Here is a 25,299-nt window from a genome sequence, read left to right on the forward strand (position 1 = left end):
CACTTAAAACCCATAGCTTTTAAAAAATTAATACTGCAAAGTGGAAAACCAACTGAAAATATTATATTAGAAATCACATATGTCTCATTGTTAATATAACATGGTCCCATTATCATTTCATCTTTACACAATATTATTACTTTCAAAGCAATAGAGACCTTCTGAGCTACTGAAATGTGTATCATAGTAACTTTTCCTCTTGACTTACCAGATGATTGAACTCCACATTCACATGCACAAAACTTAGTCTTAAAGGAGTACTAGAGCTTATGTTTAAAAGATAGAACCCTCTGTGGTTTACTCACAGACATGCTCCTTTGAAAAGCACAATAAATAATACCTATACTGCAGTGTTGTAAAGGAGCAAAATTTGATGTTGCAATGCTTCCTCAAATTGAATTACATTTTAGGCAGGATGACTGAGGGCCATACACAATGATATTTTGGAAATTATAGTGCAGCTAAACGAATTTACATAGGTAAGGAACGGAGGCAAAAAAATGAAGGTGAAATGCAGATCTGTCATGATGTAATTGGATGATGGAAAGGCATTGAGGGGCTCAGTGAACTCCCCTGTTGCTGTTTTCCTTCACCATCATGCTGCATTGGATATAAATATTCTGGAACATGCAAAAAAACCAAATTTTTAATTATCTGACATCTTCAATAATCCCAATTTGTTTTCCTGTATTTCTGACACTTTTAGTGTTCCATCCTTTCTCTTTTTTCTTTGGTTAAACTTGTGTGCAGTAGTTCAAACACATTGCTAATTTATGTTAAAACTACAGTGAGAAAGACGTTAACTTTTCAAGTTATAGGTTGTTGGATAGCAAGTGCTGGCCAAGCATCAAGACAGAAAAGTCAGTGTTAGGTTACCTAATGTACGTTTCCTAGAGGAGTATGTTGCTTACTTGCTTATCTGACTGCCTGTTCTGCGGAGAAAGAGGAAAGAAGAAAGAGATTATAATTTAAGATAATGGATAACATGGAATGACCTTTGGGTGGGGAACTTTTAAATATCCATCACCAAGAGTAATTTGGTAGCACTGCTACTGACAAAGCTGGTTGAATCCTCAAGGACATAGTTACTAAACTGGGTCTGCAGCAATTGGTGAAGGAATAACCTATTTGACCTCGTCCTCATTAATCTGCCTGTTGCAGATGTATTCAGTCCATAACAATATTGGTTTGTGTGGAGTTTAAATTCCATCTTCACATTGAGGGTACTTTACATCAACAGTGGGCACCAGTGAGAAGTGACTGAGGAGAATTCTGGGAGAGGTCAACTTGGTCACCATGACTAAGGAAGGTCTGGCCAAAGAACTGTAATAATGAGCAAAATTGTGGAACTGGAAGCAGAATTTTTTTTAGTGGTATATAACATAGTTGGACAGTGTTTGCTGAGTCCATCAGGAAGGATGCAGATCTGAGAGGGTGACTGTTCCAGGCAGCAGAGGCTCTCAGGTCAAGGCCTCCCTGTACATGGATGATATTGTCGTTTTCTGCTCAGTGTGCAGATTCATGAGCATCTGAATTTGAAACTCTCTTCGGGAGCTAAGATAATTTGAGGCAAGAGCAAGGCGATGTTCTTTGAGAACTGGGCTAACCGATCTTTTATCCCCTTCACCATCAAGGACATATCACTTGAAGGTTAGAGAGTCATAAAGACAGAGAGAAGTACTGCACAATAACAGACACTTCAGTCCAACCATCCATGTCGACCAGATATCCTAAATTAATCTGGTCCCATTTGCTACCACTTGGCCCATATCCCTCTAAACCCTTCCTATTCATATACCCATCTAGATGGATTTTAAATGTTGCAATTGTACCAGTTTCCACCACTTCCTCTGGCAGCTCATTCCAAACATGCACCACCCTCTGCGTGAAAAGGTTGTCCTTTAGGTCTCTTTTATATCTTTCCCCTCTCATCCTAAATCAATGCCCTCTAGCTCTGGACATCCCACCCCAGGGAAAAGACTTTGTCTATTTATCCTGCCCACGTCCCTCATGATTTCATAAACCTCTATAAGGTCACCTCTCAGCCTCCGACGCTGCAGGGAAAACATCCCCAGCCTATTTAGCCTCTCTCTATAGCTCAAATCCTCCAACCCTGGCAACATCCTTATAAATCTTTTCTGAACCCTTTCAAGTTTCATAATGTCCTTCCGATGGGAAGGAGACCAGAATTGCACACAACAATCCAAAAGTGGCCTAACCAATGTCCTGTACAGCTGTAACGTGACCTCCTAACTCCTATACTCAATGCTCTGCTCAATAAAGGAAAGCACACCAAATGCCTTCTTCATTATCCTGTCTACCTGTGACTCCACTTTCAAGGAATTATGAATCTGTACTCCAAGGTTGCTTTGTTCAGCAATATTCCCTAAGACCTTGCTATTCGGAGGGGTTTGGACGTGCTTAAAAATGTGGGAGCAGCATTTCGCCAAGCTGAGGCAGAAACTGGGTCTTTGAGAGCGCTGCTCCCCATCCATTGCTGGTAAAAACACAGTCATCAGGTGTGAGGCACACTCTCTGTTGTATATGATGCATCTCTGGCCCATCCCCAGGACCTGTGCTGTTGCAGTTACTTGATCCCTCTTCCACTTCATCTGGAGGTCTAAGATGGACCATGTCTGCAGGGACACCATCTCTGGATAAGAGAGGAGAAGAACATACCCCAAGCTGCAACCAAAAGAGAAAATGCTGGAAAATCTCAGCAGGTCTGACAGCATCTGTAAGGAGAGAAAAGAGCTGACATTTCGAGTCTAAGTGACCCTTTGTCAAAGCTAAAAAAAAGGGGAGAAATAGGGAATATTTATACTAGGCTGAGAGAAAGTGAGTCATGACTCCAGAAGCTAAGGTAGCAATAAAGAGGTGATAATGACAGTGTATAGAGAGATTATAGGGAGATTAGGAGCTGTGAATGAAGCCGGTGCTATGTGACAAAATATGTGGGGGATGGGTGAAGCAGAGGCAAAATGGAAAACAGGGGAGAAGGGTAGAAAAGGGGGAAGAGGAGAGGAAAAAGGTGATGAGAGAGTGGGGAGCGAGAGAAAGAGAGACAATCAAGAAATAGGAGGTACAGAACAGTGAAAAAAGTATAAAAAAAGGATAAATAAAATAAATAAAAATAAAATTACGGAGCAGAATGAAAACAGAGGGGTCGAGATGGGATAATCATCATCTGAAGTTGTTGAATTCACTGTTGAGACCGGCAGGCTGTAACACGCCTAGTCAGAAGATGAGCTGCTGTTCCTCCAGTTTGCATTGAGCTTCACTGGAACATTGCAGCAGGGCAAGGACAGAATTGTGGGCATGGGAGCAGGATTGTGTGTTGAAGTGGCAAGCCACGGGAAGGTCCGGGACCTGATTGCGTACAGACCAAAGGTGCTCAGCAAAGAGGAGATGAAGCAGTCATGGTCAAATGTAGTATCAATGCATTTGAATAAGATCCAGTTCCCAAATTAGAATCTCTGTGGTTGGAGGTGAGAACAGAATGGGAACAGTGACCTTATTGTAGACCGCCAAATAATGGGGAGAAGAGAGAAGTAGGGATATTATGGAAATCTAGTCAAATAGGGTTGTGATAGTTAGTGATTTTTAACTACCCTAAGGTGGATTGGGAAAAATGTAGAATGTAGGGCAAGGGAAGGGAGAAATTCCTGTAATGTGTGCTGGAAAACTTTCTGGAACAGTACATTCCCAGTCCGATCAGGGAGTGGTCTGTGCTGGATCTGGTCCTTGGAAATGAGGCAGGCCAAAGATTAGTGAAGGATAGAGTAGGGCCCACAAATAACAAGCAGGGTAAGCTATTCACTGAAGCAAAGGATATGGTAGAGGTACTAAATGAATATTTGGCTGTTGTCTTTTACCACATTAGAAGATGATGATAATGGCCTAATTGAGAACATGGCTGTTGAGCAACTGAATTATATCATGTTAGATAAAGAAAAGGTGTGAAAAAGGCTGGCAGCCCACTAGGTCGAGACTTCGACAGGCCCAGATGGAATGCATCCTAGCTTGCTGGGAAAGTTAGAGAGCAAATAGTTGAGCCATTGACAGAACATTTTCAGGCCTTTCTGAAGGCAGGATTAGTCCTGGATTGGATGATTGCAAATGTGACACCATTGTTTAAAATCACACAACGCCAGGCCATAGTTCAACAGGTTTATTTGGAAGCACTATCTTTTAGAACACAGCTCCTTTTTCAGGTGATTGTGGCGTATAACATCGCAAGACACAGAATTTATAGCAATATTTTAAGATCATAAGTCATGGAATTTATAGCACAGACTATAACCTGGTGTGTTGTCTAATTTTTGACTTTGTACACCCCAATCCAACATCAGCATCTCCAAATCCTGAACATTGTGGTTAGCACTGTTGCCTCACAGTTCCAGGGACCCGGGTCCAATTCCCACCTCGGGCAACTGACTGTGTGGAGTTTGCACCTTCTCCCCATATCTGCGTGGGTTTCCTCCTGGTGCTCTGGTTTCCTCCCACAGTCCAAAGATGTGCAGGTTAGGCGAATTGGCCATGGTAAATTGCCTGTAGAGTTAGGTGGATGCGTCAGGAGTAAATATAAGGGGGTGGGTTTCTCTTCGGAGGGTCGGTGTGAACTTGTTGAGCTGAAGGGCCTGTTTCCACACTGTAGGTAATCTAATCTAATCTAAATCTAAAGGGACAAAGGATAACCCAGGAAAATACAGACCTATCAATAACATTGGGAAAATTGATAGAGGTCATAAAATGTGATAAGATAAATATACACTTAGAAAATAATAAGTTAATACTAGAGAGTGAACGTGGCTTTGTCAAGGGCAGGTCATGTTTGACAATAATTCTATTAGTTTTAAAATAGTGATAGAAAAGGATAGACCAGATCTAAAAGTTGAAGCTCTAAATTGGAGGAAGGCTAATTTTGACGGAATCAGGCAAGAACTTCGTGAAACTTGAAAGAGTTCAGAAAAGATTTACAAGGATGTTGCCAGGGTTGGAGGATTCGAGCTATAGGGAGAGGTTGAATAGGTTAGAGCTGTTTTCCCTGCAGCATCGGAGGCTGAGGGGTGACCTTTTAGAGGTCTATAAAATCATGAGGAGCATGGATAGGATAAATAGACAATGTCTCTTCTCTGGGGTAGGTGAGTCCAGAACTAGAGGGCATTTCGGGTGAGAGGGGAAAGATATAAAAGAGACCTAAGGGGAAGCTTTTTCATGCAGAGGGTGGTACGTGTATGGAATGAGCTGCCAGAGGAAGTGGCGGAGGTTAGTGCGATTGTAACATTTAAAAGGCATCTGGATGGGTATATGAAAAGGAAGAGTTGTGATGAATCTGGGCCGGGTGCTGGCAGGTGGGGTTAGTTTGGGTTGGAATATCTGGTAGGCATGGACAAGTTGGTTTGAAGGGTCTGTTTCCATGCTGTACATCTCTATGACTCTATGACAAGTTTAATTGAGTTCTTTGATGAGGTTTTTTGACATGAGCAATGGAAAAGAGTCATGCTGTGAATATTGCATATTTGGATTATCAGAAAGCATTTGAAATGGTACCTCATGGCAGGTTGGTTATCAAATTAGAAATATTTAGGATTGATGGGTCCTTGGATTAGAAGTTGGTAAAAGATAGGAAGCAGAAAGTTGGTATAGATGGGCATTTCTCAGGTTGGAGACAAGTTGAAAGTGGTATTCCACAGGGATCGTGTTAGGAGCTATGATTTTTCTGATGTTTATAAATGATTTGGAGATGGATGTGGGGGGTAAAATCTCTAAGTTTGCATATGATTCTAAACTATGGAAAATATTGAATTGTGAGGATAATGCTGAGTGACTTCAGGCCAAATGGGCAGACACCTGGCAGATGTATTTCAATGAGGTAATGCATTCTGGTAGAAGAAACATGGAGAGACAATACAGGCAGATTTATGTGCATGATTCTCTGAAGATGGCCAGGCAAGTTGAAACATTTGTTAAGAAGGTTTACAGGATCCTTGTGCTAACAAATTGAGGCATAGAGTATAAAAGCAAGGAAGTAATGCTAGCCCTCTACAAATCATAGATCAGACTATGTTTGGAGCATTGTGTTCCATTCTAGGTCACTTATTTAAGGAAGAATGTTGAAACCATGGAGAGAGTTCAAAGGAAATTTGCCAGAATGATAACCAGGAATGAAGGATTTTAGATATATGGAAAGGTTAAAAAGATTGGGCTTGTTCTCGCTGGAACGTAGAGGATTAGGTGACCTTACGGACAGTTTTGACAGGGTAAAGAAGAATATTCTGTTTATACTCGTTGGAATATCAGTAACTAGAGGTCACGCTCAAGATTGTCAGGAAGAGAGCTAGGAATGAAATAAGGAGCAACTTCTTTACTCAGTGTTGTTTGGATTTGGAATGCATTGCCTGGGAGTGTGATGGAGGCAGATTCCATATAAGGTTTCAAAAGAGAGTTGGACATATATTTTAAAGTGATGAAATTTGAGTGCTGTGAAGATTGAGTTGGAGATTGGGATTGGTTGGGGACCTCATTTGGGACTTAGCACAAACATAATGATTTAAATTACCTTCCGTTGTACTGCAAAATCCTATAATTTGATGTTTTGTGGTGTGACCACTGTTTTAAATGATTTTGAACAGATCTAGCAACGCAAAATGGGGCATTGTGGGCCATCAGCACCAGCAAAATTATATTTAACCACAATCTGTTATCTTATGGCTTGGCATGTCCTCCTTTGTAACATTGCAATCGAACGAGGGGACCATTTCTGGTTCAATGAAGAATGCAGGAGAGCATGCTTGGAGAAGTGCCAGGAAAATCTAAAAATGAGGTGTCAGACAGCCTATAAAAGGGAGTGTATTTATGTTTTCATGCCCCTCACAATTTTGCAGCTGCATGTTGAATTTAAGTATGTAGTGATTGGAACAAGGTCAGTCAGGTGTACCTTACAGAATATGAGTTCCCTGATTGGAGCTGTTAACCTAGTCCAATTAGACAGTCTTGGCTGACAGATGTAAACAGGAGTGTCAGGAGTTGTATTCAATCTAGGAGCTGGCTCTAAGCTAGCTGGGTCAGTGTCTTGTACTCTGTACATGGAAATAAATAGTGACTTGGTAACAGGATACCAGCCTTTGTGGAGTTAGTTCAAGTTAATACTTTGATAATGATACTTGTATGCTTTGCGGAGCAAATCCTGTTCCTGTTTGAACTAAGGTAGACTATAGTCTTTGGTTCTCACATATTTTGCTCTAGCTGGTGTTTAGATTTTTCTTATGTTTACTTGCCTTTATTATTTCCTTGAATCTATTATCTTCCTTTACCTTTTGGGATCACGAGAGAATTGCTGTGGACATTTGGTAGTAGGAACATCTCAAAAATTTTATAATAATTATGCACCATCTTACATGAGATATTGAAGAAGAATTAGCCCATTCAGCCCTTTGAGTCTGCTCTGCCTATCGATCATGTCTGATTTATTTCTCAACCCATTCTCCTGCCTTCTCCCCATAACCCTTTATCCCCTCACTAATAAAGAATCTATCTCTGTCTTAAATGGACTCAATGATTTGGCCTTCAGAGGTGTCTGTGGCAATGAATTCCACAGAGTCACCACCCTCTGGCTGAAGAAATTCCTCCTCATCTCAGTTCTCAAGGGTCATCCCTTCACTCTGAGACTGTGCTCCTGGGTACTAGTCTTTCGTATTTATGGAACATCTTTTTCATGTCCACTCTCTTCAGGCTTCTCAGTATCCTGTAAGCTTCAATGAGATCTCCCCCTCATCGCAAAACTATTCACACTATTCCAAATGTGTTTTATACATCCTCAGCAGCACATACCTGCTTTTGTTTTCTATATCTGCTTCCCTACCCGTAGCAGCGTTCTGGAGAGATTATTTCCTCTGCGACTCCCTCGTCAGGTCCATGCCCCCCACCAGCCCATACCCCACTCCTGGCACCTTTCCCTGCGAGCACAGCAAGTGCAAAACTTGCTCTCACACCACTCCCCTCACCTCTGTCCAAGGCCCCATATCTGTCAGAAATTTACCTGTACTTTTACCGATGTCATCTACTGCATCCGTTGCACCCGATGTGGTCTCCTCTACATGGAGGAAATAGGATGCCTTCTTGCGGATCGTTTCAGAGAATATCCCTGGGACACCTGCGCCCACCAACACCACCACCCTATGGCTGAACACTTCAACTCCGCCTCCCACTCCGTCAAGGACATGCAGGTCCTGGGCCTCCTCCACCACCAAACCGTTACCAACCGACGCCTGGAGGAAGAATGCATCATATTCTGCCTTGGGACTTTGCAACCACATGGGATAAATGTGGATTTCAACAGCTTCCTCATTTCCCCTTCCCCCACATTATCCCAATCCCAAGCCTCCAAATTGACTCTGCCCTCTGGACCTGTCTATCACTTCCTCCTGACCTATCATCTTCTCCCAACTAGTGCTTTCTCAGCTACCCCCCCCACCACCCTCCCCCCCCCCCCCATGTATCTCTCAGCCCCGTCCCACAAGCCTCATTCCTGAAGAAGAGCTTATGTCCGAAACATTGATCCTCCTGCTCCTCGAATGCTGCCTGACCTGCTGTGCTATCCCAGAAAAACACTCTCGACTCTGATCTCCAGCAGTCCTCACTTTCTCCCTGTTGTTTTCTAGCCCTCTGCAAATGAATACCAACATTGTATTGGCTTTCCTTACTGCAGATTGAACTGGTAAATTATCTTAAGGGAACTCTAGATTAGGACACTCAAGTCTCTTTGTGCAAGAGACTTCCGAAGCCTTTCCCCATTTATAAAATAGTCTACATCTTAATTTTGACCAAAGTATGTAACCTTACACTTTGCCACATTGTATTCCATCTGCCATTTCTTTGCCCACTCACCTAGCATGTCCAATTCTTCTGCAGGCTCCTCACATTCTGAGCACTACCTGACCCTCCATTATCTTTGTGTCATCTTCAAACTTAGCAACAATACCCTTAACTCCTTTGTCCAGATCATTAATATATATTGTGAATAGTTTTGGTCATACTAACCTCAGCATAACTCCACTAGTCACTGCTGCCATCCTGAAAAAGAACCCATTATCACTACTCCCTGCCTCTGTCAGTTACCTAATTCTCTGTCTAGGCCATCACCTTGCCCCTAAAACCACGAGGTCTTATTTAGCAGTCTCTTGTGCAGCACCTTGTCAAAGGCCTTTTGGAAATCTAAATATATCATGTCCACTGGCTGTCCCTTGTCTAACTTGCTTGTGGTGTCTTCAAAGAGTTCTAACAAATTAGTCAAACATGACTTGCCCTTGATGAGGCCATGCTGACCTGCCCTATTTTAGCATGCAGTATCAAGTACTCAGCAATGCCATCCATCACTATGGACTCTAAAATCTTACCAACGAGTGAGGTCAGGCTTACGGTTTCTTGTCTTCTGTCTCCCTCTCTTATTAAGTACTTAAAGAGTCCCAGTTAAAACGATTGAACTAAAAAGTTACAAACCAGATAAGTGTTTTCTTTAATTCAACAAAATTTTCACTTGTCTGTACATTTGTGATACTTGCATAGACTTCCGCCCATTATTCTATACCATGTGTTGCAGATATGCTGTTATGTATGGATTTTTTGAACACCATTTTGAATGTTCAAGTTAAGGGGATATCACAGGAGAGGGGGCAGTTTGTCCAAAAGAAACAGACAGATATGATGAGCAGAATTAGATTACTTACAGTGTGGAAACAGGCCCTTCGGCCCAACAAGTCCACACCGCCCCGCCGAAGCACAACCCACCAATGGCCCTACATTTACTCCTTACCTAACACTACGGGCAATTTAGCATGGCCAATTCACCTGACCTGCACATCTTTGGACTGTGGGAGGAAATCGGAGCACCCGGAGGAAAGCCACGCAGACACGGAGAGAACGTGCAAACTCCACACAGTCAGTCGCCTGAGGCGGGAATTGAACCCAGGTCTCTGGTGCTGTGAGGCAGCAGTGCTAACCACTGTGCCACTGTGCCGCCCTGAATGTTGAATCAGGTGAATCTCCTAATGAGTCAGACACTTGTAGACCACCTTCATTTTAATCTGTTGCATAGAAGTAGAGAATCACCCATTACAGAAGAGGCTCATCAAATCTGTACCGACTAAACTACTCCAAATCTATACTATTCCAGCTTTCCAGCACTTTGCCCATATACTATGACATATGAATGTTATGACATTTCAAGTCTTCAAAATACTTATTAAAGATTATTGAGGTTTTCCATCTCCACTTTCCTCTCAGGCACTTCATTCCAGATTCCCATCAAATGTTTCCTGAAATCCCCTCTAAATCTCCAGCCTTTCACCTTAAAATTATGCCCCCTTGATATTGACCCTTTAACTAAGGACAGCTGTTTTCTGTTCACCCTATTCATGACCCTCATAATCTTGAACACCTCTGTCAGGTTTCATCTCAACCTTCTCTGCTCTAAAGAGAACAACCTAAGCTTATCCAGCCTTTCTTCATAACTAAGCTGCTCCATCCCAGGCAATATTCCAAATATCCTCTGCACCCCTTCCACTGCATTTGCACCCTTTCAATCATGTTACCAGAACTGAACTTAGTACTCCAGTTGTAGTTTACTCAAAGTTTTGTACAACTTCAACAGAACCTCCCTGGTCTTATAATCTATGCTATGACTGATAAAGGCACATGTCTCCTATACCTTCCTAACTAGTCTGTTAAATTCTCCTGCCACCTACTGGAATCTGTGGAAAACCACCCCAAGATTCCTGTGTTTCTCTGCGCTTTCTTGTGTCCTGCCATTCTTTGAATACTCTCTTGTCTTGTGACTTCCAAACTGCCACACCTTATCTTTATGTTTAAATTTCATCTGACACTAAGTTGCTCATCTGACCAATCTATCTAGATCCCCCTGTAACATGAGACCTTTTTCCTCACTGTCAATCTCTGGACAGTCTTTGTGTCATTTGCAAACTTACTTATCATCTGCGCCACATTTTCTTGTACATCATATATCACAAAAAAATAAGAGACTGAGCATTGATCCTATGGTACGTCACTGGACACTGACCTCTAGTCACACAAACAGCCGTCTACCATCACTCTCTTACTCCTATCACTCAGCCAGTTTTGGATCCAACTTGCCATGCTACCCTGGATCCCATGTGGTTTACTTTTTTTGTATCCGTCTCCCATGTGAGATCTTGCCAAAAGCTTTGATTAAACTTGTATAAACTATGTCAATTTCACGACCACCTTGAAAAATTCAATCAAATTCGGTGGGAATGTTCTCCCCCTGACAAAATCATATTGACTATCCTTGATCAAACCTTGCCTCTACAAGTGGAGATTAATTCATTCCTTCCGAATTTACTCCATCTGTTTCGCTACTACTGATGTGAGACTGAATGGTATTTAATTCCCTGCTTTATATCTGCCGCTTGCTTGAAAAGTGAAACCACATTAGATGTCCTTCAGTTCTCTAGTGAATCCCCTCTGGCCAGAAAGGAATTTAAAAGTTGGGTTAGAATCCCTGTAAATTCTTCCCTTGTCGCCCAGTGGCCTGGGATACAACTCTGCTGGACCTGGGGATTTGTTTACTTATAAGCCCACCAAAACCTCCAATACCTCCTCATCACTAAGCCAAAATGCTCAACAATTTCCCAGTTCCTCTTCCTGAATTCTATATCTAGGTACTCCTTGTCCAAAGTGAAGTCTGATGTGAAGTACTCATTTAACACTTTACCAGTGCCCTTCTGCTCCACACACAGATTGCCCCCTTGGTTCCTAGTGTGCTTTACTCTTCCTCTGGTTATTCCCTTCCATCTTGATGTACTTATAGAATATCTTGAAATTCTCCCTAATTTTATCCATGTATGTTTTTTCATGTATCCACTTTGCTGTCCTAATTACTCCACAGGGTCTCTGTTAACTTACTTCCTTTGTATCTGTTAAAACCTCTCTTTTCTTTCTTATGCAATCTGGAATATTCTTAGACATGCAGGGTTCTCTGAGCTTGTTGCTCTACGTTGCAAATAATGTAGGAGTGTTCAGTCAGAAGGTAGGTCTCTTCATGCACACTTCCACAAAATATTGTCATGTTCTATTTGATGATCTGCAAATTTTACAAGGCAGCTTGGGGATAAAATATAAAAATAGACTAGACTGAGATTCTTCAGTTTAAAATGAAGAGAATGAAACATCAGTTCTGATTGTGGAGATGAATCAAGTCAGTCTGCTAGTAGTAGTAGATCTGATTTAAGCTTATTTATTACTCTACACATCAATGATTTCTATTAGGCAATTGTGCAGCAAGTGAGCATTACCCTACAGTTCTGCCCATTCAGCTAAATAGGCTGCATCATGCCTACTGGATTCTGTGGTGATGATGAGAGAAAATTAAAACCGTATAAGAAATGAAGAGCAACTTTCAGAAGCACTTTGATGGCATTTGGGGCTTCATTTGGTTGTGGAAGCTTTTGCATAAGTGCAGTTTAGGTAACATGATTAATAGTGATAGCAGGGGGAGGAAATCATTTTGGTGTAAACCGTTTCCCTATCCAAGCGAAGTGTTTTAAAATCAGTTAATAATTGCCTGGAAACAAAGGCATTTAATATTTGTTTCGCTTTCCATGTTTAAAACCCACTGTTTTGGACTTTGCACTTAATTGATGCATTATGAGCAGTATCAAATTGCAATCGTGTTGATCAGCGTATGAATCTGGATGCTGCTCCAAATTAGTTATGCCTAGAAAATTCAGTGACTCTCAAGTAAATACAGCATACCTTAATCAAGCTTTTCATTGATTGGACATGCTGACAGTCAAATCGACTAAGGCCTTTTCTAAATTTATCCTTTGTTACTTCATATATTGTGCTTGTCACTATTATTTCTTCCACATGTAATACTTCATAATTATCTGTGCTAAATTACTGCTCACATTATTCAACTACAGAACTCAACAAGCTAATTCTTTAATTTCCAAGGTTCTCCTTCTAATTCAGCCTTTTTTGCTTTCTGGTACTATCTGCAACTTTAGCCACTTGTATTGAGTTTCTGTACAATGGCTAGTGATGGTAAATTAAAAAAAAAATGCACTGATTCAACTTCCAAGTCCTGATATATCCTAACCCATTCTGCTGTTGCTTCTCTTATGAATGCATGTTATTTTCAGTCCTTTAACTGGTTTCTTGTGTTTTTTTATTTTATTCTGAATTTTCAGTGATCAGTTTAATTATTAAACATTGTTGGAGATTTGTCAAAAGGCTGTTATAAGTCATCACTTTTGGGGTATTTATTTAAACCTGAGCAGCATATTTATATTATAAATGATCATTCAGGTTTGTTGAAAGTGATCCCTGATCGACATGTAGCTGAAGTCTGGTCAGGACAGAGAAAATCTTGCACACAATATTTGCATGCAGAAGGAATTGTTTTTCCGGCATTGAACAGGCATTTTAATATTGCATCCACAACCAATGGAATAGAGAAATAATAACATGAAGAATTCTGACATAATTAGAAAAAGTTGTTGCCAGGAATATCTGTTTTTTGATTTTATGAAGAAATAATGATCACATAGTGTTAGCTTTGAGGTTTATGTCAGTAGTCTCTTGACTTTTTTCACAGCCCTCCTTTGTGGGATGATGTCTGGTCTCTATTCAGTACCTTCTCACAAAGGCAGTTGGGACTGTACGATTGAACTTGTATTTCACACAGTTGCAGTGTTGCAAAGTGTTACAACATATTTAATTAAATGTACGGAGGAATCTCGATTATCCGAATTTCGGATTATCCAGGCAAGATTGCAAGGTCCCGATGTTTGACTAAACTGTGTTAACCGGCATTCGACTATCCGAACATTTGATTATCCAAACAAAATACTCCCAGCCCGAGGCATTTGGATAATTGGTATACAGTGTTGATTAAACAAGCTGTTTTAAAAGGTTGCTTTTATTTTGCTTATCAAATATATTATGTTGTATCTAAGGCCATAACAAATGACACTTTCAGAAATAATCTTCACAAATAAACTGTTGCTACACAAGAACAGCAGGCCTTGTCTTTTGGAGCTGATTAGTCTCCTTTGTGAAAAAGTTCCGACTCTGCTGTGTGATACCTTTATTGCAAATAATGTTTATATTTATTCTGTTTTTGTTTTGGTTATTTTGATACCAGTTATTGGAAGATGAGCTACAAGGAACCAGGAATCAAGTGAAAAACATGCACAACAAATGTAATGAGTTGTCATCTCACCTTGAACATCAGCAAAGGGAACTGACTGTAAAGGATGGTGAAGTGATTAAATTCAGGCAAGTAGTTCGTAAGACTACTCAATCAAATTCATTCAGTGTTGAGAAGCCGAATATTGTAGTGTAAACTGAAAATGTTAGAAATACTTCACAGGCCATGTAACATGTGTGGAGAGAGAAACAGAATTAACATTTCAGTGTTTTCATTAGAACCATTTACCATTACATTTTTTTAGTGTTGACTTGGCAACTACAAGGCATTTTGTGCATATCTGTTAGAATTTTCATCCATTCTAATAGTTGTAATGTTGTGTTTAACTTCTCACATTTTGGGAAGAAGCTGCACGACATCAGAAGATGTGTTTTTATTGTTGGTTGTATTCAAGCACTTTGACAATAAGAGGCATTGATAATTTTCAGTCATTCAGTGTCTGGAATCAAACATTTTCAGATTGGCAAAACATTTTAATTATTATTAAGTTTTGCAGGGCAATGGGAACACACAAAGACCTTGGTTAAAGGTTCAACGTGCTCCTAATTGAGCTTTATGTGACAGCATCTACATCTTGCCTGTATTAAAGCCATAGGATTAGTGTTGCATGTTTGAAAGGCTACTGAAAGATGGAAAACTCAAAAGAAAAAGCAGTAATAACTTGGCTGTTTCATTCATTACAATTTGTTCAGATCCAGTGCATTAATTTGTATAAAAAAGCTAGCACTCGCTGAGAAGTAGCATTATGTAAATGAGTTAAACCTGCAGTCAGATGTGATGTGACTATCTTTGATCAAATTTAACTTTCGATTTTCATTGCAGATATTTTATACTGCTAATACCCTACAGCCAAACCATATTTTTATTATATTTATTCCTTTAAGAAGGTACTGACTGAATGTTACAGCATGTAACAAGAATGATGACTACACAAATGAGAACATGCATCTGTTTGTAGCTGAAGCATATGGACAATTATAATTCTCTTCAGAAATGGCATAGAGCATCATTCCACTCATTAGAGATTTATATGGAAATTGCTGTTACCAATCTTTTAACGTTGAAGCCATTCTAGATGTTGAAAAGCACATGAAACTCACTGATTCATATTATAAGTGTTTAAAGTTATCTTTCTAACACCTCACCTCCACAAAATGTCTAATAATGCTAACTTTGGAAATTAAGTGTGTTTGCAAATTTCCAGACTGATGTATGATAAGCCATTGAGGCATGTTCATAGTTTAGTGTCAATGGTGCTTCTAATTAAGCATTGAATTCAATTCTCCAAAGACAATATAGTTTTTTGAAAGGGATATTGGGATTGACAACTTTATTATGGTTTTTTTTAAAGACACAACTGGTTGGATAGATCAAGAAGAACTAGAAACTTTTGTATGCTGGCTTTACAGAAAGTATTAGATAAGAACAAGATTAATATGTAGTTGGGGCAGTATATTAACATGGATCAAGAATTATTTAATAGATGGGAAGTAGAGAGTAAGCGTAAAGATAAATGGGCATTTTCAAATTAGCATGATGTCTGGGGTTATTCACTCTTTTGGTAAGAGTTTAACAATTGAGTTGGTATGAGTGCGCTATTGCTATAGCCCTCACCACTCCACAGTTGCAACATAAAGTAAAAATATTTTCCCTACAACCCGATATGGCCAATCTTATGTTTTCTGTATATTAGATTGAGAATGAAGAGATACCTCAACTAGGTTTCAATGTCAAACTATCAATTTATTATAAAATAAAGCCTGTCAATGAATATATATAGTTCATGAATATTATATTCATAACATTAAAAAAAGCAGTGTTTATCCCTGTAAATAACCCAACACACATATGCACACACATTTTGGGTAAAGGGCAAAATGGATTCCTTTCAAAAATTAAGAATTTCAATAAAGACGAAAAACACTTTTTGGCTAATGATGGTTATTCTTAAAGGCCAAAAGACTGAGACACAAACGTTCTGCAGTGTACATATGGTCAAGTCACTAATCATGCCTGATTATCTCTGGGGTCTTGGCAGACACAACTTGCTCAGCAAATGTCATATGAAAAAGAGTTTCCAGTTACTCATCAAGAAGAACAATTAGGTTTCAGCTTGATCCCATAGTGTGGTGTTTCAGAAACAGAAGACACAAGTTGAACAGCTTGTTCTATTGCAGACTTTCTTCAACTAAAAGTCCAAAATGCAAATTTCAAACCTGAAACACTGTTCAGATGTAACATCTGAAACACTTGATCATAAAATAGTCTCTGATCAAATTTTCTCTGAATTGAGCTCAAACAACCAAGAAAAGCAATTATCTGGAACTGTGTAGCCTTCAAGAAATGCCTTATTTTAATAAAAAAAGATATGTCTTTTCATTGACATTAAAAAAAATTGTTGGCATTTTCACAATCTATCAAACTCATGTCCATAAAAATGATTAAGTATAAAGTGTCTTCATAAAGCAGAAAACCTGCAGGGTGTAATCTGAGAGTTTTTTTCTCTAGCTTGGGAATTTTAGAACATAGGTGTACAACAATGTAGAGTGTTCATCTATCTGGGAATAAAAGAGTATGGGAATTGGTGGGAAAGAGAAGTTTCACCTGAAATAGTAGCGCATGCTGATGAGGCCATTTGGTCTATTTTTCTCTTTATTATCTTATGAGAGTTTTTCATTTTTTGAATTGCATATTTAAATTTGGCACTGACAGCTTTCAAACATAGTAGCATTCTTATTTTGGTACTACTGAACTTCTGCCTTTCAATATATAAAATCGGATCATGCTAATAAACATATTTTTCATTGCATCAGTTCTTGTAAATCAGATTGCTCAAGGCCATCCATAGAGGAAGCTGTGAATTAGACAATGTAAAGGGTAAAGGTACCATAGTCCCAGAAGACCACAAGGTTGCTCTCTCCATAGAGAGAGATCACTAGTGGAGAGCTTAACCTGGGAGTCACCATGCCTCAGGTGACAGGTGATGTTGAGAAAGCAGGATCTTCATTGTAACCTCAGCAGGTACTGGAATGAATGGGAGGTGATGTAAAAGGACTGCAGCCTATTAGGTTTTGTAGCTGGTATCTATTTGGGCCAGTCGTGATTAATATCTGTATGTTTCTGTCTTTTAATGTTCTCTAGGTAGATGCAATAAATTGGACTAAGCATGAAGTTTCCTGTTCTATAATTGTGTTGCATTTTCAAATTAATTTTAATGTTAGAATCAGGCTTCAAAAAGAATTTATAGCAATCTATTGCTCAATGAGAAATTGCTAATATTGTAGAATGAACTTTGTAACACCCTGTAAATATGCGAATAAAAAGTTCTTTATGGATAGATAGTCATCTAGTGAGTTGGCAGTCTACCTATCCAACATCTGTTTTCACTTGACCATGACAATGTTTTGCTGGACCTGATCCAGGGAATCCTGTGTAATTGGGATAGAATTCTGCAAGTATGTTTCCTTCAAGTAAAACTGTGTCATAGTTGAAGACTATTAATTGTGATGGTCTGGTTGAAACACAGTTGTCTCATTTATCAATTGTTCCATGTAAACAAAATGAATATAAACAGATTTAATTGAAACATTTTCCCCATATAAAGAAGTGCCCTTATTAACCATGTCATCATTTGTCATCAAGCATCAATTCTAAGAAAATGCGGCACTATTTCTTTCACATAGAACACGTGAACTCACTTTGTAACCTGGTATTCCAGCCAATGTTTATGCCTCAACCACCATCACTGGAAGCAGATTTTTTTTTGTGTGGAGCTTGCTGTGCATAAAATTTGTTGCCATGTTTGCCACATTCCAATAGTGACTATATTTAATTAGCTGTTCAACACTTTTAGAATGTCCTAATGTTGTGAAAAGTGCAATACAAATGCAGGTTCTTCCTTTTTACTTCTAAAGATGACAATTGAATAAAAACTCCTAAGACCAACCAAAGAATCACTTTCTAGTGCATTTGTTGACAAAATACGTCCACTGAAGAATACTTATAAAAATACATGAACATATGTACAAAAACTTTTGCATTGCATGTGATCTTCATGTGAGAGGATGCATATAGCTCAACTGAATTTAAAACTTTAATTTTGCTGCCATCTACAGAAGTGATATAATCTCTAGTTTGTGAATGAAGTCACCTGTGAATGTTAGAATTTTACAAGGTTTGGTCACTGTGCACAGTATAATAGAGGGTGTGAAATGTTGAAAATGGTGCACCATTTAGCTTTAATTGGATTTGGTTTCATATTATTTTGTTGTATTTCGGTTTTAAGTGATCATCATTTTAGTAACTTTAATTAATTTATTTTCAACAATTTGATACTTAGGAAAGCAAAAAAAAGTGATTTGTCAAATATTAAGTCATCTTCGATTGTCTGTGTTAAATAGCAGTTATATTGTTTACATTCTTTGCAGAGTACAACAATTTTCATATGCAACACACACAAACAAAATTTGCGGGAGAAACTCAGCAGGTCTGGCAACATCTGTGGAGAGAAGTTTAGATTGTGAAGAATGTTTTCTCTCCACAGATATGCTGCCAGATGTGCTGAGTTTCTCCAGCAATTTGAGTTTCAGATCTCCAGCATTTGCCGTTCTTTGTTTTATTATGACAATAGTTTTGATACGAGTTTGTTTATTTGGATTTTGTAAGAAAGGAGATGAAAATTGTTTAATTTAGAAGCATGCAAAGAAATGGATGCTATCTTCTACGGCAAGATGCAGTTGATTTTGTAATTTTTTAATATTGTGATGCGAGACATGACGAGTAAAAAATGATACCTGTCAAAAAATATTCTTGGCTATGTTCCTATATTCCATAAAAACATTTATCATAGTTTGGAATATCCTGGAATATCCTTGTTTATTGAGCACATGATTAGAAGTAAAGAATAAAAAATTGAGCAATTTTTATTTTTAAAATTTGTAGTATCTGTTGTGACATTTCTCTTAGTTTGGGACAATGTTGTTTCTGATGGTTACTGAAGTGCTTTTGTAGTCAAGATGTTGGTTTGTAGAAATATATCAATTTCACCAAAGAAATAGAATTCTCGTGTAATAAATGTGTCAAAAGTTAATGAAAAATGGATAGCTTCATGATTCCTTTCCAAAATATAGTACAAATATATCTTCTACAGCAAAACTTCATGAACATTGATGGACAGGTAAAGATCTTCATCCAACCTTCACCCATACTACTGCAGCTATACATTGTGCATCATTATATAGAACTGTCACCCCACCTAAAATTCTCTATTCTGGGGAGGGGCAAAACTACAAATTAAAATCCCAAGATGGTGTAGGGGAAAGAAATCTGCAAAACATGCTTCTGATCCTCTTTAGTAATCAGAACTAGCCCAGGAGACCACACTAGTCCTCAACTTCTGGCAGTGCTGACCTTTTTGTAAGAGGGATCTGCATGCTAACCAGACATAGATTTTTTTTTATTATTCACATGATGTGGGCATTGTTGGATAAGCCAGCATTTGCTGTACATGCCAAATTGACTTGGAGAATGTGGTATTGACCTGCATTCCTGAACAAATAAAGTCAGTGTGGTATGGGAAAACGTCACAGTGCTTCCTGCAATTTCTTCAGTGTATAATGGAGGTGGTGCACAGTGCTGCCTCTGTGTGTCAATGGTGAAGGAAGTAAATATTGAAATTGGTGGATGGGTTGCGAATCAAGCGGGCTGCTTTTCCAGGACAGTGTCATGCTTCTCGAGTGTTGTTCGACCTATAATCAACGAGACAAATGGAGAGAATTCTGACATCCCTGACCTGTGCTTTGTCAACAGCGGAAAGCATTTGGAGCATAAGAAGGTTAATTAGTTGGTGCAGAATTTCCAGTCTTCGCCCTGCTATTGTGGCATGCAGTTGGTCCAGTTCAGCTTTTGGTCAATGGTGTCACCCAGAATGTTGATAATTGGTAATTCAGCAAAGATAATGACTTTGAATATCAAGAAGAAATGATTATATTCTCTCTTGTTGAAGATGATCATTACCTGGTATTTGTGTGAAGTGAATCTAAATTGCCATTCATCAGTGCAAGCTTGGATGTTGTCCAGAGCTTGCTGTTTGCGAATATGTAGTGCTTTAGTTTATGAGCTGTTATGAATGGTGTCAAACATTGCCCTGCCATCAGCGAAAATCCCCACTTCTGACCTTGTGATAAGAGAGAAAGTCATTGTTGTTGCAGCTGATAACAGTTAGACTTGGGGCACAACCCTGAGGAATTCCAGCAGAGGTATGCTGGAGCGGAGGTCACTGACCTTCAACAATAGCAACAATATTCCGCTGGTTCTGGATATGTCTCCACACAATGGAGAGATTTCTCCCCGATTCCTGTTGACTCTATGTGTAGTAGAGTGCATTTGATGCCATGTTTTGTCAAATGGTGCCTTGATGTCAAGGGCAGACACTCTAAACTCTAAAGTCTCCTTCTGGATATCAATTCATTTCTCTGTGTTTTTATCAAGGTGTGAATGAGTTCAGGACTGAGTGGCCATGGTGGAACAAAAGTGATGGTCAGTGTATCAATTATTTTTCAGTAAGTGCTGCTTGATAGCTATCTACAACACTCTTCAACAATCTTGATTGGAATTTGTTTTGGACTTGTCCTGCTTTTCGTGGACAGGATATTTCTGCACAATGTTTCACATTGTAAAGTAGATGTAGGTGTTTAAGTTGTACTGGAACAGCTTGACTAGGGTCATGGCTAGTTCTGGAGCACAAATCTTCAAGACTATTGCTGGAACGTTGTCAAGGCTCATTGTGTTTGCAATATTCGCTGCCTTCAGCTGTTGCTTCATAAAACATGGAGTAAATTGATTATATGAAATCTGATTCTGTTTTCCAAGTCCCCTGAAATGGCATTGACCCAGATTATATGACATCTATCAGTTCTTTCCTCAGCCTCAGCTGTCTGGTCCTTCTGTTTTTGATCAGCCTGTTCCTAGCTGCAGTTCATTGCAGTTGGTAATTTAAAAATCTTTCCTCTATTCATATATTTTTGACAATACATTTATTAATGAAATCTAGTATTCCTGCACTAGTTAATACATACTACTGTAATATGATAAAATTGCTATCTGAGAACCTTCTTCATTATCTGTGACAATTTTTTTCATCTTGATCAAAGTAACGTGAATGCTTTATAGACCAGCCATTGTTCTCCAAGTGCTTGCACATCTACTCTATTATGTCTCTTGGCTTTGAATGGATTCTGCCTTGTTGTGTTACTGTATTCTTCTTAGCTCAGGAAGGTACTGTGCCTTTATTTTGTTTCTGACTGACATGAGGAATTCACCTGGGAGTAACCTCCCTGAGCCCCCTGCATTTTAATAGTTCTTCTTAAGCACTTTGGTATGTTGCATGTCATCACATTAATGAACTGAACCAAGTGGCTGCATTTTATTGGGTTATTCATATTCTATTTACATCAGAAGTCATGTCTTTATGGTAGAAAGCCATGGACTGAGCTTGCTGATGATCACTTTAATGATGTATGTAGTATTGTCTGGGAAGTTAAGGGTTATGGCAAGCAGCCATGAAAGTGAAATAAGGCCACATTCAGATCACCCATGATTTTATCAGTTGGGGAGCAGACTTGAAGGACCAAATGACCTACTCTTTCTTATGATATTACGCATTGCAGTAAGAACATTAATGTGCTACTAGCAGATGTCTTTGATTTTACCGATCAGCCCCAGTTTGAGAATGAGGTGTAAATGCTCATAAAATTTGATTTGGTGGTTTCAAACATTTGATGATTACCAGGACAAATTCATATAAAATGTAAGTGTGCTAGTTGTTATCTTGGACTCTATCCCATCATTTTCAGTTTTGAAAAGATGTGAGATTAAGATGAAAGGATGTCTGAATGAGATTGGGTGGTTGACTGAAACATTTTCAAAGTTACTGAGGACAAGAGCAGCATGGCCAGCTGCCATATTGGAATTTATCCAGTCGAGGTCAATGTGGTGATTAAGTGTCGGCATAGTCACAAGAAAAGGATGTGCTCAGAACGATTGTATCATTTAGTGTGCCTAGCAGCAATGAGAATAAACATCTGCACAACAAAATTATCTTTTAATGTATATTGGTCAGCTTCTAACATGTACATTGATTTTCCAAAAAGCACCCAGGTTTCAAGCACTGGTAGATTTTCTGTTTGATTTATTATTCTACTGCTTTCTTGGTTCTTTGAGTTTAGTGACACAACTAATTATTATATAGGGAGGTACTGATTGAAATTTTATTTTTTGAGCTGCCAGTAGCGGCACTTGTTCCCTTATTTTAGATTATTAGCAAATAAGTAAAATACAATTCCAGCTCTGTTATTCTACTCTCAATCATCAGCAAGGCGCTGGAAGGGGCCGTCGACAGTGTTATCAAATGACATTTGAAAAGGAGCAATCTGCTTACTGATGTTCAGTTTGGGTTTCACCATAGTTGCTCAGCTCCTGACCATATTCTAGCCTTGGTCCAAACTTGGACTAAAGAGTTGATGCAAGAGGTTAGGTGAGAGTGACTGTCCTTGACATCACGGCCACATTTGACCAAGTATAGCATCGAGGAACACAAGTTTAACTTGACTCCATGAGAATTAGGGGATTCGGGGCCAATCATACTCAGTTATATAATTAGTGATCTTTCCTTCAATACAAGGTCAGAAGTAGGGATGTTCACTGTTGATTTCATAATGTTCAGAGCCATTCTTGAAGACTCAGATACTGGACAACATTCAGGCTCGAACTGTTAACATGGTAAGTCACGGTTGCTTCATACAAGTAATAGGTAATGACTATGTCCAACATGAGAGAATCCAGCTGTCTTTCCATGATGCTCAGTGGAGTTATCATGCTGAATTTCCCACTAAAAACATGCTGGGGGCGATCATTGAGCTGAAACTGAATTGGACCCACTGTGACACGAGCAAGGCAAAGGCTAGGAATTATGTGGTGAGTAATACACCTCCTCACTCCCCAAAACCTGTCTACCATCCATTAGGCACAAGTAAGGAGTGTGATGGAATACTTTACATATCTGGCTAGTGCAACTGCAACAACTCCAACAACAAGCTTGACATCATTAGGGCAAAGCAACATGCTTAATTGGCACTCTATCTGCCATCTCCATTACTGACTCCCTCCACCACTGATGCTCCGTTACAAAGGTTTGCACCATCTACAAGATGTGCTCACCAAACTCCTACAGACAGCACCTTCCAATTCCATGACCGTCTGTCATTGAGAAGGAAAAGATCAGCAGATGCATGGGAACAATATCACCTGTAAGTTCCCTTCCAAACTACCTGCCTTTTCTGACATGGAACCGTATCGCTATTTTTTCACTGTTACTTGGTCAAATTCTGGAATAGCAATTTTCTCATAGCAATGTGGCTGTCTCTAAGCTCCAAAGAGAGCAATAGCTTAAGAACATGCTCACTCCTCTTTATTCCGGCCAATTTAGAATGGGCAACAAATTCTAGCCTAGCAAGTGACATCCACATCCACTGAATGAATTTTAAGATAAGTTTGCCAACAAACTTATTTTTACAGAGTAAATGGATTCAACCCATTTTCTATTTATTCTTTCCCAGGATGTGTGCATCGCTGACAAGGCTAAAACTTAGCTTGTATGCTTGATTACCCTGTGAGTGTGTTAGTAAGGTACTTTATTAAACACAATTGAGTAACTTGTTTAAGCCATTTCAGAAGTTTTTTTGATCATCCACTTTACTGTGGATTTGGAATCACATATAGGCCAGACAGGATGAGGGTGATAAATTTACTAAGGGAAAATTTTGCAAAGACGAATCTCATCTCCAATGTAGGAAGTTTCTTCATCACCATTACTGATATAGTACTTATATTTTTCTTAGATTTATTTAGTTAATTAAATTTAATTTCCCCAGGAGGCATGTCTCTGGGCTGTTATCGCTGATGTCTAGATTACTTGTTCTGTCATATGTCTGTTATGCTGTCATACCAGTGATTGATCAGTATTATTTCCCAAAGTGCCAAATATTTAAGTATAATTTCTTACAAAATATTTTTCTATTTAGCATTTATACTTGCCTTTATCAGTGGTGGCATCAGTCGTAAGCACAGAGTGTTATGCTGGAACTATACAAAATTTTGATTAGACCACATTTGGAGTACTGTTTACAATTCTATATACCAATGGAGGAATCTGATTGCATTGGAGGAGTGCAGAGGATGAACAGCTTAGGTTTAAAGAGAGGCTGAATAACCTCGGTTTGTTTTCTTTACGACAAAAAAGGCTGAGAGGTGACCTGATTGAGGTGCATAAGATTATGAGGGATCTGGACAGGGTGGATAATTAAAGAGTCAGTAAGAAGGCAGCATCCCCAACCCCAGGAAAAAGATCTTTGCTATTCACCTTATCTATAGTCAGCATGATTTTATAAACCTCTAAATGCTCACCCCTCAACCTCTTATGCTTCAGTGAAAAAAGTCCCAGCTTATCCAGCCTCATAACTCAAATCCTCCAGTCCTGGCAACATTCTGGTAAGTCTTTTCTGCCCCCTCTTCAATTTAATAATATCCTTCCTAAAGCAGGGCAAGCAGAACAGTACACAGTACTCCACAGGCCTCACGAACTTCACGTATAACCGCAACATGACTTCCCAACTCATAAACTCAGTGGTCTGAGAAATTAAGGCAATTGTTCCAATGACTTGTTTACTGCTTTGCCTACCTGTGATGCAACTTTCCATGAACGATGCATTTGAACCCCCAGGTCTCTGTTTGACAGCACTACCCAGGACTCTACCTTTTAAAACATGGACAAGCACTTGAAATTTTATAACGTTCAAGAGAACGGGCTAAGTGCTGGAAACTGGGGCAAGTGTAGATTGAGTAGTTTTTTTGGTGCTGACTCGATGCGTCTGTGCATGATTGCTTTTGTTTTCTGTGAAAGCAATTTTATTTTTTACTGTTCAATAAATTATGCTCAATAGGTATATATATTAGCCACAACTTTACATCATCACATGAAATTGAAACACATT

At 39.2% G+C, this 25,299-nt stretch overlaps 1 protein-coding gene across 4 annotated transcripts in view; it reads left to right on the forward strand.

Moving 5' to 3' along the window:
• The window catches only part of cntln (centlein, centrosomal protein), a 461,183-nt gene that overhangs the window by 83,520 nt on the left and 352,364 nt on the right, over positions 1-25,299 (forward strand). For all 4 annotated transcript variants that reach the window (XM_072589059.1, XM_072589060.1, XM_072589058.1 and 1 more), the window contains one exon: positions 14,186-14,323. In XM_072589059.1, the coding sequence (XP_072445160.1) occupies positions 14,186-14,323 (138 nt within the window). The remainder of the gene's footprint in view (positions 1-14,185; positions 14,324-25,299) is intronic.

The sequence above is a fragment of the Chiloscyllium punctatum genome, chromosome 2, assembly GCF_047496795.1.
Source record: "Chiloscyllium punctatum isolate Juve2018m chromosome 2, sChiPun1.3, whole genome shotgun sequence".
Taxonomy (NCBI): domain Eukaryota; kingdom Metazoa; phylum Chordata; class Chondrichthyes; order Orectolobiformes; family Hemiscylliidae; genus Chiloscyllium; species Chiloscyllium punctatum.